General features: G+C 39.2%; 1 protein-coding gene and 2 long non-coding RNA genes across 3 annotated transcripts; 1 reads left to right on the top strand and 2 right to left on the bottom strand.

The window, feature by feature from the left end:
- Positions 1–1896: 1896 nt before the first annotated feature.
- LOC144656715 (m7GpppN-mRNA hydrolase-like) lies at positions 1897–16582 on the bottom strand. Its single transcript, XM_078516956.1, has 9 exons — positions 16480–16582; positions 16252–16403; positions 8632–8759; positions 7140–7238; positions 6944–7024; positions 6303–6374; positions 5192–5304; positions 4418–4674; positions 1897–3529 (listed from the first exon to the last, which is right to left on the bottom strand). The coding sequence occupies exons 1-9, from the start codon at positions 16566–16568 to the stop codon at positions 3096–3098; spliced, it is 1425 nt and encodes a 474-aa protein (XP_078373082.1). The 5' UTR covers positions 16569–16582; the 3' UTR covers positions 1897–3095.
- On the top strand, positions 10174–11927 carry LOC144656707 (uncharacterized). The gene is made up of 2 exons (XR_013571364.1): positions 10174–10828; positions 11246–11927. It is a non-coding gene; the product is annotated as an uncharacterized LOC144656707 (long non-coding RNA).
- Positions 12702–14563, bottom strand: LOC144656701 (uncharacterized). Its single transcript, XR_013571361.1, has 2 exons — positions 13243–14563; positions 12702–12867 (listed from the first exon to the last, which is right to left on the bottom strand). It is a non-coding gene; the product is annotated as an uncharacterized LOC144656701 (long non-coding RNA).
- Positions 16583–16635: the final 53 nt, after the last annotated feature.

Genomic DNA, 16635 nt, shown 5'->3' on the forward strand with positions numbered 1-16635 from the left:
ATTTTGCAGGTCAAGTTATGGAACCGTTCCGGACCGGTTCCAGAACCGTCCTGTGTAAACACATGGATCGGTGCCAAATGCTTCCGTGTAAACAGAGGCCGATCCGGTCCGGTCCAGTTCGGAACGGCTCCGGTCCGGTCCCGTGTAAACGTAGCCTAGCTGGTTAGAGTATAAAAATGACTGAAAAATGGCAAGGACAGGACTAACACCAGGTGTCCGTCTTATAGAGATCTTCTAATAAGGGAGAGTTGACTCTACAACTGTTTTGCCTTAGCCTAATCAAGAATTTGAACAAGGGTAAGAACTGGATAAAAAATATGCAGCAAAGCGAAGCAACGCAACAGAAGAACTTTCGACCCGGAAGTTAAAAGCGCTTTCATGCAACCATTTAACAACTCTCTCAGCCCAAAAGTTTTTCATTGAGAGCTTATGTTAAAATGATAAAAATAGTGCCTCAACCAATCACCAAAAAGCAGGGTGCTTTCTGGTCACGGTGGTTGTCGATTTCATGTGCCGGAAGTTACTCAAGTGTGAATTAATTATCTGCATACCGCAGGACAAAGGGCCGACAAATCTCAAATGGCGGTTTTCGAAACAAAGATTCGCCGGCCGTATCGATTTATCTACCACTGCTGCTAAGCTTTAAGTTGATTTAAAGCAAAGTACTTCGTATTCCTGTTTACACTGATCAGTTAAGACTCAGGACTGTTTTCAAGAATGCATGGAAAAGAACTGTCACTTCAATACGTGGAAATCAGTTACAAATGGCGCGTCAAGAAAATTGGATAACAGCTTCGCCGAGGGCTTAGGTTTTGTCGTAAATGAGGAAAACAGGATTTACAATGTATCAGCGAACACCACGGTAAGCAAGTCTATGTTTTTATTTTACTCAGTTGAAGTTCACATGGGGAAAATTAACCTTTGCGTGGAATGTTTACATAATGTTGATAAGATCAACAATGTCACGGTCGGTTAAATTAACGAATTTTAAGCAACTTTGAGATCTGAAAGCATCGCACTAAATCATTTCTCCAGGAAATCCTTTTAGTATCGAAAAGAACAATCATTTATCTGTCTAATACCAAATTTTCGGCCATTTATTTCGCTTCGCTCATACTTAAATAAAGCGATAAGTTTGACCTATTTTGAATTAAATCAAAAGTGTGTCGAATAAACTTAATTATATTTTGTAAATAAAAGGACTTTAAGAGCAGAAATTGCTTTCGACGTACTAATTTGATGTTATTCTTCGATATTAAATAGGTACTTTTCTTCCAGAGTGCTTTATTTTTCGACGCGAAGCTAACAAACTCGGCATAAATTTTGAGCTCCGAAAGCGTCAATTTTGCTGGATTTTAGAATTATCGATTTTCTCGAAAACAAATCGATATTTAGCCAAACAAAGTATACTGTGATTTATTTTATATTAAGGCCTACCCATGGTAAGAGAATGAGCGAAATCCATTACAAGGCTCTTGCCAAGAATTTTCATTTTTGTTTGAAATTTGTGCATATGTCCTCTTAAGATGCCCTTACAATATGCTCGACCACGTTATGGATGGTTGGCATACATGGGTTTAGTTGTTGATGCTTGTTACTCGTTCTGTGATTGTTTTGTTCTTTCGTTCGGCTGCGCGGACTTCTCTGACTTCTCTCACGGTCAGAATACATGAGGAGAATCAAGAATTGCAGGGACTACAGCCTGGGGGCTTGTTCCCTAAGATCAAACCAGTTCATTTGATGGGATAATCACTGGCACCAAATTTTGTCAGACAAATCTAAATACGTCCTTCACAAAAGGGACTCTTGTGTGTTACAGCTTGCTGAAAACATGCATGTGCAGCGAGTGTAGTGCCTTGTTAAATAACACAACACTGTTACCCGGCCAGGCCCGACTGGCAGAAAAACAAAGTTTAATTATAACATATCACAAAGCAGGTTTATAAAATCATATAATTTATTGAGGCCCCGATAAAAGTTTAAATTAGAGAGAATTCATTTAGGTTTCCAGAGAAACCCACTTTGCCTCGAGGGATAAAATAACTAAAACTCCGATGCAATGATGTTACGAACCCTTCATTTTATTGCAGCTTATTCCTGCGATTAGGTTACGGCAATGAAATGTGTTTACACATATAAGAAGAGCGGGTTAAGATTTGTATAACTGCAAACAAATTTCGCGTTGTTCGTCGTTTAAACGTGACTTCGGCTATGTTTACACGGGACCTGTTCCAAACGGATCTAAAACTGGACATGCTGTTTTGCAGGTGCAATTTTAGATCTGGACCGGACCGGTTCCATAAACAAACAATCAAGTACCAGGTGTTTACATGGAATCGTTTGGAAACGGTCCGGATCGGTCCCAAACAGTGACATGTCAATAGATGCCGATCCAGTCTGGTTAGGTTCGTAACGGTTCCGGTCCGGCCCCGTGTAAACGAAGCCTTCGTTTGTGCTTCAGAAAAGCTGCAATAAAACCACAGATTTAAATAACAGTGGCATGGTGTTATTGATATAACAGCTCACAATGCAGTACCCACATTCAAACACCCCTGATACAGTAAAAGCAAAAAAAAAAAGAGATTAAAAACGCATTTCAGTTAGTGGCTTAAAAAGTCTCGCTATCAATCAGTGGAAACTAATTCATACTACTATTGCTTTTAAGTTCTGTCTTGTTTGCAAATTTGATCGAATGGCTTGCTTAAAAACCACCCGGAATGATTTGTAAGGAATGCTGCCTCGATTTAGCAACATTTTGTTGCAAATTAAAAAAAAAAAATACGTAGCAATATGAGCTAGGACTTAGTTTGACCACATCATAAAACATTTCCATTTTTGTCGTCGTCGCCTTACTTCTTAATGTTTTCCACTACTTGTCGAGTACTGTTCTATAAAACCAACCTTTTTTGTGATATTAATATGTCTGAGAGATCTTAGAGTTCATGCTAAAACGTATGTAAGTTATCCTTTAAAATAAGACATTTCTTTATGGAGACGGACTGCGCGCGACAATTAAAAAACACCGAGCTATGAGAGAAAAGCATGACCAAAGTATCCTCGGTACTAAAGGGTGATTTGATGTATTTTGTTTGCCGCTATGTGGGCAAGCAAGCTAAAATGGATTTCGTGTCAAACTTAAAATTCAAAAACGCTGGAGAAGAGAACTGAAACTCTTTATCTTCCCAGCTGTGTTCTGAGGGGGAGGCTGTCCACTGCTTCGAGCGTGATGACATGGGAGGGGTCCCATGAGGCGACACATGTTCTTTGCTGAAACCGATAACACCTTGTGGGTGGTGGTAAGGTTGGTAAATTGCCCCATGAGCTGTGGCCACGCCCATGGGGGGACGAGGTTGATTAGTTGTAATAGGACCGTAGCCTAGTGTTCCAGAGAGCAGTTTTTGTATGGGGTTTAATGGTTCCTCTTCTGTGTGAGATTCCTCCGCTGGTCGCTGTAGTATCTTGTAAACGGGTTTGTCATCCTTCTCTTTCATGACTGGAGAGACGCGGTGTCCCGAGTCTTCTTGGTAATCTGAAATAACAATAAAATAAAACTTGTTTACATTTTACTAGCCTCAAGATGGGATGTTAGGCATTTGCAGGCCTACCAACAACATTTAATTCACTGAAACCCATTAATACACTTTGAGAGTACAATGGCTTGCCCAAGAGTAGTTTTAAGACGGTGGCGCCACCAGGGCTCGAACCCGGACCGCTCGATCTGGAGTACACTCTTTTTGGTATGACTTTTTTTACAAAAACGTTTTGTGCATCAAAAAATGATAGCGAATAGCGTTTAAAAGAACGTTTTCCAGTATTTAAACTAAATTTGCTCGGTCGGTGTAAGCGATAAAAACATTACACAGTAAGTGTAGTCCTGTTTCAAATTTGGCGGCACTTTCAAAGAGCTTATTTCTTTCAAAACCTAGCGAAAATCTAGAACGGCACATGGTTAATAATACTTAACTGTTCTCTCAAACACGACATGAAATCCCAATTTCTCAAACCCTCGATTTCTCAAATCTCTTGGTAATTCGAACCAAACGTCGTTTCACTTGGATTTGCTTCACAAACACTGCATATTTTACGCCCCGATTTCTCGACCGATATCTCGACTCGAGATACCAGTTTTGTTTCCCTTCGAGGTTTGAAAATCAGAATCTCCACGGTCATTATTTGGGTCGCCACGGAACACTTGCGAGACTCACCAAACGAAGCCGTCACGCAACCCTTGCATGAAACCCCAAAAACGGTTCCAAGAGGCTAGCCTGCGTAGCTCGCGGGATTCACGACCGAGTGCGAGGGAATTGAGAAACAGTCAAGTTGCGCCGCTCACGCACGCGGGCTTCGCTCACGATTTTCTCGCGCCGTGCTAATCCCGCCAGCTACGCATTGCTACCAAGAGGTCTGCCCACAGTACCTTTCAAGGTCCTTGGTCTCTGTGGCGTATGATGTTGTCGCAGTGGATGATTAAGTTCGTGCTGTAGTTGAAAGCGCTCCTGTTGCTGTTTTCGTCTTCTTTCAAGGGCAGCTCGTTTCTGCTCCTGTTCTAGGCGCTGTTCTTCTTTAGCGAGCAGTTTTTGAAGCTGAACATTCCCTGGTGATTCCACTGTACTTGGTGCAGGGGTGGGGTTACTTTCCTTTTGCCGAGCCACCGATATCCACTTTCGTAGTCCCCTAGAAGGAAAATCCAGATTATATAATATGGGTTGTTAAAGGATTTATTATATGGGCAATATAATATAAGTCATGAGATAAGAACTGAAATGACTTTCTGTAGTGTATCCTGAAGGAGGCCAGTTCAAGGCATGAACGACCACATGAATTGGATTAATTGATAGAATGAATTGATTTAACTAATTGACAATTTTGAGAAAGGAAAATATTTCTCTCTGTGAAAAAAATTTCGTGCAAGAGCCGGTAGCAACCACAAAAACAAGTTTGCAGGAAAACCGCAGGCAATCCTGAAGGGGCAAGATAGGCCCATCTTGCCCGCTCGGGTAGCTACTCAGAATGCAGGATTTACCTCATCTTGCCTGCTTGCTGAGCCGGCCATATAATAAAATATCATTATTGATACAACTGAACGTACTACTGACAAAAGTGTGCCTGATGCACTTTCGAATTCTCAGATGTGACATTGATAAAAGTGTGAATAAGTATGATGATTTGATATTTTTATTTCAGTTCTTACTTTACAAACGGCATCACCATGAAGAAGGCATTTGGATTAAGTCCCAGGTTCTCACGGCTCACTGTATCTTTCTTGTGCGATGGAAGATGGTTGATGTAAAACCACTGTATGTTCTGTGAAACAAACAAAATATATCATTAATCAACAAAGAAGTACTTGTCTTTGTTTGTGTTTTCTTGGAACTTTAAAATGATGGGGACAAATTGAGGCTGGTATAATGAAAGAAGCCGCAAAATTCGTATTGGAACAAAGGATTTAACAGTGGTTCATTAGAATGGCCAGATTTTAAATTCCATTTGCTAAAATCTAGCCAATCAAATCACGTGTCCCAGAGGCACCATTTCCGTGCACACCAAACACAGCATTGCACCCAGATTTGTTTATAGAGTCTCATTTCTTCCCCCCCCCCCCCCCTCAGTCCAGGGAACAGAGAGAATAGTAGCCAGTGTAGCTGGCGGGATTAGTATGGTGCAAGAAAAAATTAATCGTGGGCAAAGCCTGCGTTTGTTAGCCTGCGTAGCAGGCGTCGAAAGGGGAAGGAGGGGGTGCTGGGAAGAGGGAGAGAAAGAGGGAAAAGCGGAGGGGGAGTGCGTAGCAGGCGTCGAAAGGGGGAGGGAGGGGGAGTTAGGAAGAGGGAGAGAAAGAGGGAAAAGCCTCCCCCCCTCCCCTCTTCTCCTCCCCCTCCCCTCCCCTCTTCCCCTTCTTTTCCCCTCTCCCTTTCCCCTCCCCTTTTTACGCCTGCCATGCAGGCTAACGTTTGTGAGCAGCAAATAAAGAGCCTTTCAGTTATTTTTTCCTTTATTAGTGGCCATTTGGCCACCAACTACTCTTGAAAAAGTTTTGGTCGCCAGTGAAAAATTTTAGTCACCAAATTCACATCTACATTACTCTAACACCTTTATCTTAAAAAAAAATTTATTAAGCTGATGCTTTCAATCCTTCCTCTCAATTTTAGTCGCCAGGTTGGCGACCTTGGTTCAAATTTAGTCGCTCAGCTCCAAAATTTTAGTCGCCATGGCGACTAAAATGGTCTTAACTTGGAGGGTTGTATACTAGAGTTTCAAAATGTACATGTAAATGTAGTATGACAATATTGAAGTTATTTTAATACCTTAATTTCTCCTCTGGTGTGTGGTTGGAACACTGTTTTCTCAGGTACACCAGGGACAATGTACAATCTTACCTGGTCAACAAAATTAACATAAATTAGGAAATAGAAACGTCTTAAAATCTGGTAACTAAACATCACAAAAGATGCAGCAAGCCATGCGGAATTTATGACTAGGGGTACACTGTAAGTCACTGTGATAAATAAAGAGCTTTGTTAGAATGGATTGGTTAATTGAGTGCACAAATGACTATGTCAGTGACAGACTGCGTGTTTATTGACTGACTGACTGACTGACTAACTGACTGACTGACTGACTGACTGACTGACTGACTGACTGACTGACTGACTGACTGACTGATTGACTGACTGACTCACTGACTCACTGACTCACTGACTCACTCACTCACTCACTCACTCACTCACTCACTCACTCACTGCTCACTGATGGATGGAGGATGGATGGCCAGACAGAGAGCGGGATGAACAGACAGACGATCAGACAGATAGACTGGCTGGTTGTCTGTCTGGCAGTCTGTCTGTCTGTCTGTCTGTCGGACTGACTGACTGACTGGCTAACTGACTAATGGACAAACCGACTATACAGTGTACATACATGTACTGTACATGAATACAACCCTTACTTGATGATCCTGAAAATTGTGTTCAAGGTATGCATCTGGGTCAGCAAAAAATGACATGTCAAACCCAGTCTCTTCAAGCACCTGGAAAAAGAGTATCAGTCAAATTTAAAATTCTTGTACATGTAGGATTGCATGTAGTGTCCTGATACAACATTTTGAGATGAATAAGAAAAGAACATCATTCATTCTGACTCACCTCTCTAATAGCACAGTCAAATGCAGATTCATCTTTATTCACTTTTCCTTTTGGAAAACCCCAACTTGTCCGTGACATGAATGGCTGCACTAATACACACTAAAGTGACAAAAAAATATTCATTACCAACATTGCAGCACTACAGACATCCACATAAAGTACATGTACGCATCTCTACAGGTACAGTGTACATGTACATGATTGTATGTTCCAAGTACATGAAGTAGCCAATCAGTGATCTATATTTATGGGTTAGAGACGTTGTTGTGAGTGTTTTGTTGACAAATACACGCACACGCTGGCCGCACAATGAACAAGAAATTTTCAATACTGCACGAGGCGTACATGTAGCCGAGTGCAGTATTGAAAATTTCGGACAGACTCTAACCCTTTTATTAATATACAATCTGAGTACACTGCAAGCGATCATCGACTTCACGAACTTCAAACAATAATGTTTAAAAATAAGAAGTGTAGTAGTGCATAATTACACGGGATTAGATCAATAATAAAATTATAAGAATCACAAATAAGCCGTACAGAAATAAAGCTTAAAATGGTTCATAAAATCTCTTATCAGCTGTAGTCGTTCTTAAATACAGTCAGCGAAAAGCTTGTTCAAAGCAAGTCGATGGCTTTTACAATCAAGCAACAAGCAAGTCAATCGCACACAAAAATGTTTATTGAGCTACAGTTTACCTTTGAACATGAAAGCACTTCAAGTTGTTATCTTCTTCGATTTTGTTTGGTATTGGATCGTTGATAATTAGAGGAATATATTTTTCTTCCACTTCTGTAAGCCTCGAAGCTGAAGACATTTTCAATAATGCACGATTTTTGTGAATTATTGTCAATACTGCACTGTCGGAGTTTGCTGACGACAGGTAAAGCAAAATCACGTGATCTGTTTTAACCAATTGCACGCGTGGATTTTGGACAGTGAACGAAGATTGCATTGTAAGTACATGAACTGACTACATGTACAGCACATGACTACATGTATATACCTGATTGAAGAAACCTTGACATGTGAAAAGCATAAGCCATGAACAATGCAACCCAAAAGACTACTGGGAAATTGGAAAAAATAATCCCTGTCTGTGGCAGAATAAACATTTTGATGTGACAGGTTGTACAATGTATAAACTACAATGTACGCTCTTAAGGTTCCAAAAGAAGAAAATATGGTGATTATTATTAACTGGAATATTACTCAGCTTGCCAACACTGTCTACCCAGAATGCCATTTGGTCTTATCGTTCATGGTTTATGCATTCCACAAGGTCAACATTTCTTCAAATAGGTGTATATATGTTTGGGTCCTGTTACTGTGGGAATATAAAAAGCAAGAATACTTTGAGATGAATATGACACGTAAGTTGTGCCACCACCAATCAATCACATCATCAGGGAGTATTTGACCATTATTGATTAAGATTTGCAGGTGGCCGTACAGGGAGGTTAGACTGTATAAGGAAAAATGGATTATTACCTTTTCTAAGGTTTGATTTAACAATATTGCTCCATGTACAGGAACACTGTACTTATATTTTTTCCAGTTCTCAAAAACTTGATCAATGTTTTCTCCAGTTTTATTAAGAAAGGGAAACTGTTGAAAGAGTGACTAGGTCAAGGAAAATAATTATGCACTTTTGAAATGAGTGTCTGCAGAATACCCCCACCTTATGAAAAAGAATACATCAAATACATCTGTACATGTGTACACATGAACATGAAATTTTTGGGAGCATCTACAATATACAGGGCTTTATTATTCAACAAGTGTGTACCCTGCCCATATATGGTCAAAATGTTAACGTTATCTGTCATCCATACATAACAAATATCCTGTGTTATTATTCAACACATGCACGCGCTGCCCATATATGATTGGTCAAAATGTTAACGATATCTGTCATCCGTACATAACAGATATCCTGCGATATACGTAGGTTGCGAAGATTCATCCGAAATCTTGTAAAGCACTGCATAATTACAGTTTTTCTTTCTGTAAAAAGTGTTTCGTTGACAATTTGTTAAATAATAAAACAATTACCCTGCTCAATCTTGCGGAATATCATCTGATTTTAGCCCACTCGGCCTATGGCCTCGTCGGCTAATTATAAGTATCAGGCGATATTCTGGGCGATTTCGCAGGATAATTGTTAAATATACATTGCAATTGGGTACTAAGATTCATTTGAAGACTCGTAAAGTGCTGCATACACACCTGCAACTACAATTTTTCCTCTGCAAAATGTGTTTCGTTAAAACTTTGTTGAATAATAAAAAAGTTATCCTGCTCAATTTTGCGGAATATCATCTGATTTTAGCCTACCTTGCCTACGGCCTCATTGGCTAAGTATCAGGCAATATTCCGCGCAATTTCACAAGATAATTATTAAATATTTGAAGTTATATAACTGAAGTGGCCTGGCAGCTCATCTTACATGTATAGAACCAGGAAGGTATATTATTTAGTGGCAGCGGTTCAGTGGTTTGTTAGTGGACTTAATGCTTATTGAACGAAGTAGGTATAGTATTTACTGGCTTGGCAGCTCAGTGGCTTGTCAGTGACTGATGGGAGAGACAGATAAATGACGAGCCGCTGAGCAATCTCAATTTTCCATTCGACCAAAAATCCGGGTTTGAAATTCCGGGTATTCCGTGTGGCGAATGGAACAGTATTTTCCAGTTGTTTGCACCAACAAAGCAAAACAAATGGCGAACTTGTTGCCTCTTTTACTTGCTGTGCAGTTGTTCAACGACTCTGAAGTTAAAACAAACGATATTTTAAGGGAGGACGATGATATTTTTTCAGTGTAGCTAGCTGTTACCTGCGAAGGAATTTAAATAGAGTCCGCGACTACTTTGATATACAGTACCAGCATATTTTCCTGACGTGTCCAAGAGTCACTTTCGAAGGACGAGAGAAACATGCGAGCTGTTTACTCGCCAGGCCATGCTCACAGGAAGGATACCACTTCGTAACCCATCTGTATGGTGGGTGATTACCGTCATAATTAAACTTTGGATTATGTTACTTGTTATTGCATTTTGTTTTACAATAAGTTGCTTGTGTGTTTGAATTTTATGTTGGTTGTATCAATTTTCTGTCAGAATTCAGAAATTTTCGCCTAATCAAATTTTCGGTAACTCTAAACTTTCTAGTCATTTGAATTTTTCAGGTTGTGCCAGTTTTCGGGAACTATTCCAATTTCAGACTGTTTTCCAATGCTTTGCATCTCCGATTCGTTTTTCGTTTCTGGTGTATTTTTTGCCAGTAGTTCGAATTTTCGGACACATTCAATTTTCTGCTAGTAGTTCGAATTTTCGGACACATTCAATTTTCTGCTAGTTCCCGGCGCCATATTGGAATAGTAACCGCGCAGACATGATAGCGAGGCTACCGGTGACCCGTGGCTGAGCGTGAAGAGAGATTACAGTGAGGATTCGGCAATTAGCCCGTGTTTTTTCGCGTTTTTCGGAACATAAGCGAAAGTTTTGATTCTAATAATACTCCTTCGTCATCTTCTAAGATGAATGGAAAATATTGGGCCGCTTTTGGCTGTAAAAAAGGCGAGTAAACTTCTCAGGGGCTATCAGTAGTTTGCGTAACAAAACACAAGGAGATCCAGTGAAGAAATCGCATCCATGGTGTAATCTGATAAGACGCCAGCATGAGCATGGTGAGGACAATTTTCTTTGTCTTTAAAGCAATTTTTCTTTGTACTAATCATTACAAAAAAGGAAATATACACAGCTCTCCTGAGCAAGTCGTTGGGATCAGAAAGAAAGGTTTTTAACATGCAATGTTTACAGAACTTTTGTTTTATACTTGCTTCTAATCACTGAAGTTGTTTGATAATATTTTATATCTAGGAAAGCCCTTCTGTTGACAAGTCTCCATTTAAATATATATCTCAATTCAGAAATTATTCCCAATTTTGCCTACGGTTTTTTTTATTTCTGTATTTATTTTGAGTCTGATATAAGCTTATTGTATTTTGATAAGATTTAAAAGAAATAGATTATTGATAACAAAGAGTTGCTTTTAGGTAAAGTTGTAAGCTTAGTTTAAATCCGTTTTCAATATTGTCTCATAGGTGAAAACTATCCCAGTAAACATGGATTGTGAAATTATCACACAAGGAAGTCACTATTTAAAAGAAGGCACAGAGAAACATCTACTCAAGAAATAAAAATGCAAAAGAAAAGGGAAAACTTTTTTCTCATTAACCAGGAGTATTATTGCACCCTATTAAATCACCTGATGAAAAGTCTGATTGATCTGCAAAGAGAATAATGCATCATTGAATTTAAACTGGTTGAATTTCAGGCAAAGTTTGGTCTCAACCACATTACAGTCAGGGTAGTTTAATCGTCCATCAGTGATAACCCATCATTTTGGTATTATTTCTCCAGAAGAGGTTAAAAATCAACTTTTCTATCAGCTCTAGATAAGAGAATTTGGTCAAATTCAGGGGAAAATTTTAATTACTGTTACATCTCCTTTTGTGTACATGTGTATGTATTGACCTGGTAAAGTTTTGGGGCTGTTCATTCTTTGACAGTAAAGGGTTAACCACCCATAAATCTTTTACACTGAAACCAGAAAGTATGTCAATACTTTAAACACTTTCTGAATGTTTATTATCTCAAATGGGGAGCTATAAAATTTAAGGTCCTGCATGTAGTATTGAAAATATTTATGTAATGTTTAAGATGAATGTGTTGTTTAAATAAGACAGTAAAGAAAATAAAAATAAATAAAATCTTCATCATGAAGCTGGATGGAACTCTGCTAGATTAGCTGTAGTTCGGTGTCCATATGAAACTCTACCATCAATGGGGAAGAGGAATTTCTCTTGTTGTAACCTCCAGGTCAATCTGTAAAAGGTAAGGTAAAGTCTGTGTCCAAGCCAAGTGGCTCATACAGCTGGAGCTTATCCCGGTTTCCGTAGCATTAAGCGACTAGGTCTACTCCCCCCTGGATGGAATGCCAGCAGTAAATTCGCTGTTACCCATTTATACACCTGGGTGGAGAGAGGCACTGAGAGTAAAGTGTCTTGGCCAAGAACACAACGCAGCTCCCCCACCAGGACTCGAACCCGGGCCGTTCGACTGGGAGTTGAGTGCGCTAACCGTTGGCCACCGCGTCTCCCACACCAGGTCAATGTGTAGGGGTGGAATTTGTTTTGTCTGAGAATGTGGTGTTAAAAAAAAAATTGAAAAAGCAAGCCTTTTCTCTCCAAAATAGTCAATAAAATTCCTTTAAGGCCAGAATAAGGCAAGGACAAAGAACAAATACAGTTGTCCCTGGACATGTAAAGTATAGCAATGATTTTATCATTCCCTCAGGCAATTTTTGTAAATATAACTTTAGACTTGCAAGCATTATTGTCAGTTATACATGGTCCACATTTTGTGCATCTCATAATAATAATCCTTACCATACTGTTTGGGTTGGTAATACTTTTTTATAGTAACAGGAACTGTTAAATGGCTTTTTGAAACACCTTGATTCAACACTACAAATGATTTATTTCAAAACTTAGTAGCTGATGCAGTCATTTCAACTGAAAACATTTTTTATTCTTAAAAAATTGCCCTCTGCTTGTGTTATTTTCCATTTCTTGACTTGAATAGATGATTTTCTGAGCTTCTTTCAACTGGCAGACTCCTTTTAGAATGTTTCACAATCTATGTTGCTGGGATTTCTCTTTACCTATGAGATAATATTAAAACTTTATTTAAACCAAGCTTATAACTTCACCTAAAAGCAGCTCTAACCAATATAAAATAAACTGCCACACTCAGAAATAAAATAAAAAAGAAGTCTGCAAAATTGAGAATAATTCCTGATTTGGGATAACTATTTTACTGAAAACTTTCAAGAATTGGGCATTGTGTAATGTAAAGTATTATTAAACATCAACTTCAGTGATTGAGAGCAAGTAAACAAAAGTTCTGTAAACATTGCATGTTAAAAACCTTTCTTTCTGATCCCAACGACTTGCTCAGGAGAGCTGTGTATATTTCCTTTTTTGTAATGATTAGTACAAAGAAAAATTGCTTTAAAGACGAAGAAAATTGTCCTCACCATGCTCATGCTGGCGTCTTATCAGATTACACCATGGATGCGATTTCTTCACTGGATCTCCTTGTGTTTTGTTACGCAAACTACTGATAGCCCCTGAGAAGTTTACTCGCCTTTTTTACAGCCAAAAGCGGCCCAATATTTTCCATTCATCTTAGAAGATGACGAAGGAGTATTATTAGAATCAAAACTTTCGCTTATGTTCCGAAAAACGCGAAAAAACACGGGCTAATTGCCGAATCCTCACTGTAATCTCTCTTCACGCTCAGCCACGGGTCACCGGTAGCCTCGCTATCATGTCTGCGCGGTTACTATTCCAATATGGCGCCGGGAACTAGCAGAAAATTGAATGTGTCCGAAAATTCGAACTACTAGCAGAAAATTGAATGTGTCCGAAAATTCGAACTACTGGCAAAAAATACACCAGAAACGAAAAACGAATCGGAGATGCAAAGCATTGGAAAACAGTCTGAAATTGGAATAGTTCCCGAAAACTGGCACAACCTGAAAAATTCAAATGACTAGAAAGTTAAGAGTTACCGAAAATTTGATTAGGCGAAAATTTCTGAATTCTGACAGAAAATTGATACAACCAACATAAAATTCAAACACACAAGCAACTTATTGTAAAACAAAATGCAATAACAAGTAACATAATCCAAAGTTTAATTATGACGGTAATCACCCACCATACATCTGGACGAGCAATCATTCATGCTTGAGTCGGTGACAAACAAACATGCCGAACACTGTGTTGAGAAGCCATCTTGACTTAGATTCCGGCTCAGAGAAGCTGGGCCCAAGCAGGAATACAACGGTATTTTCCGGTTGTTCCAATTTTCTGGAATTTTATTCCGGGAAATTTCTGTTCCATTTGTTCCCAACCCGGAATCCCCGGAATTTTTGGTTGAATGGAAACCGCCCCATATCTCCATCTTCTGCGGGTACTTTATGAACTCACAAAATTACCAGCTCCCACTTGGCTTGATACATGTAGCTGAGTTGATGGAGCACTGCACTGACATAGCAGAGGTTATAAGTTTAAACCTCCTTCAAGACTGATTTTTTTTCAGGGTATCTTTTCGCAACGGCGTAAGTTGTGTACATAACTGATCTTAAACCTCGCAACTTATTTTGCATCTCATCGAAATCGAATAAAATTATAATAAATAGTGTCTTAATCGTTTCATGCCTCAGTCTTCAAAGAGTTGTTGTTTGCGGGGTATTTCGCAATTGCTCCGATTTAATGATCCATTGCGTTTTAAATGCCAACTGCCATAATTCACTCAGGCTATACATGTAAGATAAATTATGATTAATAAAATTACATTGTGTCTAGATACCCGGCAGCCGGGAAGTGTTTTCAAAATACTACATACCCGGCAGTCTGAAATTATTCTAGAATTTCCACGGAAAAACCAATCCAATCCTCCTCAAAACTATAGATCTTTGCTTAGAAATGCCAAGCGATTTCAATTATAGTTTTGGCTTTGTGTTTGAGGAAATTTTCGAGCTTGGGCATACTACAAAATCTTGATTCTTCGACACTTAGAAAAAATTCGTACTCTGACCGGTGTCAACTCTTATAGAATAATTTCTACAAAAACTGAAGTTGAAACCCTGCAAGAGTATTCGATATTTGCTGAGAAATGCGAAGCGATTCTAAATAATGTTTTGCTTTTGTTGTGGACGAATTCTCTTGGCTTCGGCGTACTATAAAATCCTCGACTCACGGGCACGATTGTTCAAAAGACTAGATACCCGGCAGTCAAAAATTCATGAATAATCAATACATTCAATATCCACAAAAACGATCATTGAAACCTAGCTCCCGAGAGTATTTCAGTATTTCAATTTTCGGTCGGAAATACCAAGCGAGTTTTTACAATGTCAGTTTGGTTTGCACAAATTGTACGAACTTTATGTGACTCACGGGCACGATTTTTCAAAGACTACATGCCCGGCAATACAGAGGAACGCTTTGTATTTCTATTTAACCGAGAGCTTCGTCGCTTCCAACGCTAAGCCGTTTAGCCCACAGAAGAACTTCGTCGCTTCCAACGCTGAGTTCGTTTTGGCGCGAAAACCAACACCACGTGCCACCTTTGTCACGCCACTAAAGTGTCACACCGGAAGTTACATCGGTGGCGGACTTTCGTCACCGAAAGCTATTTTGTACTACTTTGCCGAGGCAATTGTTGAGGCCTTAAGTTGGAAAATCGCTTGGTATTTCTACACCGACATCTCAGCAGGTTCAAATGGAAATTTTGATGGAAAAACGGGAAGCATTTTTGATTGCCGGGTATGTAGTCTTTGAAAAATCGTGCCCGTGAGTCACATAAAGTTCGTACAATTTGTGCAAAACCAAACTGACATTGTAAAAACTCGCTTGGTATTTCCGACCGAAAATTGAAATACTGAAATACTCTCGGGAGCTAGGTTTCAATGATCATTTTTGTGGATATTGAATGTATTGATTATTCATGAATTTTTGACTGCCGGGTATCTAGTCTTTTGAACAACCGTGCCCGTGAGTCGAGGATTTTATAGTACGCCGAAGCCAAGAGAATTCGTCCACAACAAAAGCAAAACATTATTTAGAATCGCTTCGCATTTCTCAGCAAATATCGAATACTCTCGCAGGGTTTCAACTTCAGTTTTTGTAGAAATTATTCTATAAGAGTTGACACCGGAGTCAGAGTACGAATTTTTTCTAAGTGTCGAAGAATCAAGATTTTGTAGTATGCCCAAGCTCGAAAATTTCCTCAAACACAAAGCCAAAACTATAATTGAAATCGCTTGGCATTTCTAAGCAAAGATCTATAGTTTTGAGGAGGATTGGATTGGTTTTTCCGTGGAAATTCTAGAATAATTTCAGACTGCCGGGTATGTAGTATTTTGAAAACACTTCCCGGCTGCCGGGTATCTAGACACAATGATAAAATTAATGTTCATGTAGCTACAAAGCTCAGGTGCCATTTAAGGTACACAATTAATAAAAGAAAAGGATATTAGTTTTAGTGAAATCTTTAAGACCACAAGGTGGGAGATCAGGCTGCTCTTGTCTGTAAAAATCGACGTAAAACCAATGTGCTGCTTCGATCTGGAAACACAATCGAACGATATCTTTCCGTTCCTCTTCCGGGATGTTGATCAAGAAACGGCTAAAGAGGGAATAAAAGGCATTGTTAAAAGCAAGATCAAGAAAATACAAATGTGGATAAGTTATTTCTTACTAACCTGCAAAGATCTTCTAAAATTGTTTGAGGGATAATTGAAGTAGAAGGGTAAAAAGGAGAATCGGTTTCGATGTCTTGTTCGGACGCCATCTTTAAAAATAGTTAGCCTCGCTATCATACCGTGGAACAGGGAACTTGGGGAAGAGCTTAGCAGCCA

This window comes from Oculina patagonica, chromosome 1 (genome assembly GCF_052425735.1).
Source record: "Oculina patagonica isolate OP01 chromosome 1, crgOcupat, whole genome shotgun sequence".
NCBI lineage: Eukaryota > Metazoa > Cnidaria > Anthozoa > Scleractinia > Oculinidae > Oculina > Oculina patagonica.

Bases quoted from the DNA above. Each gene is read 5' to 3' on its own strand.
- LOC144656715 (XM_078516956.1), bottom strand. From the start codon at position 16,568: ATGGCGTCCGAACAAGACATCGAAACCGATTCTCCTTTTTACCCTTCT. The intron at 8,760-16,251 runs ATATCCTTTTCT...TGACCTAGTCAC, and splicing joins TAAAGATTTCACTAAAACTA to TCTTTCAACAGTTTCCCTTT. The intron at 3,530-4,417 runs GTACTGTGGGCA...TTGTTATTTCAG, and splicing joins GAGACCAAGGACCTTGAAAG to ATTACCAAGAAGACTCGGGA.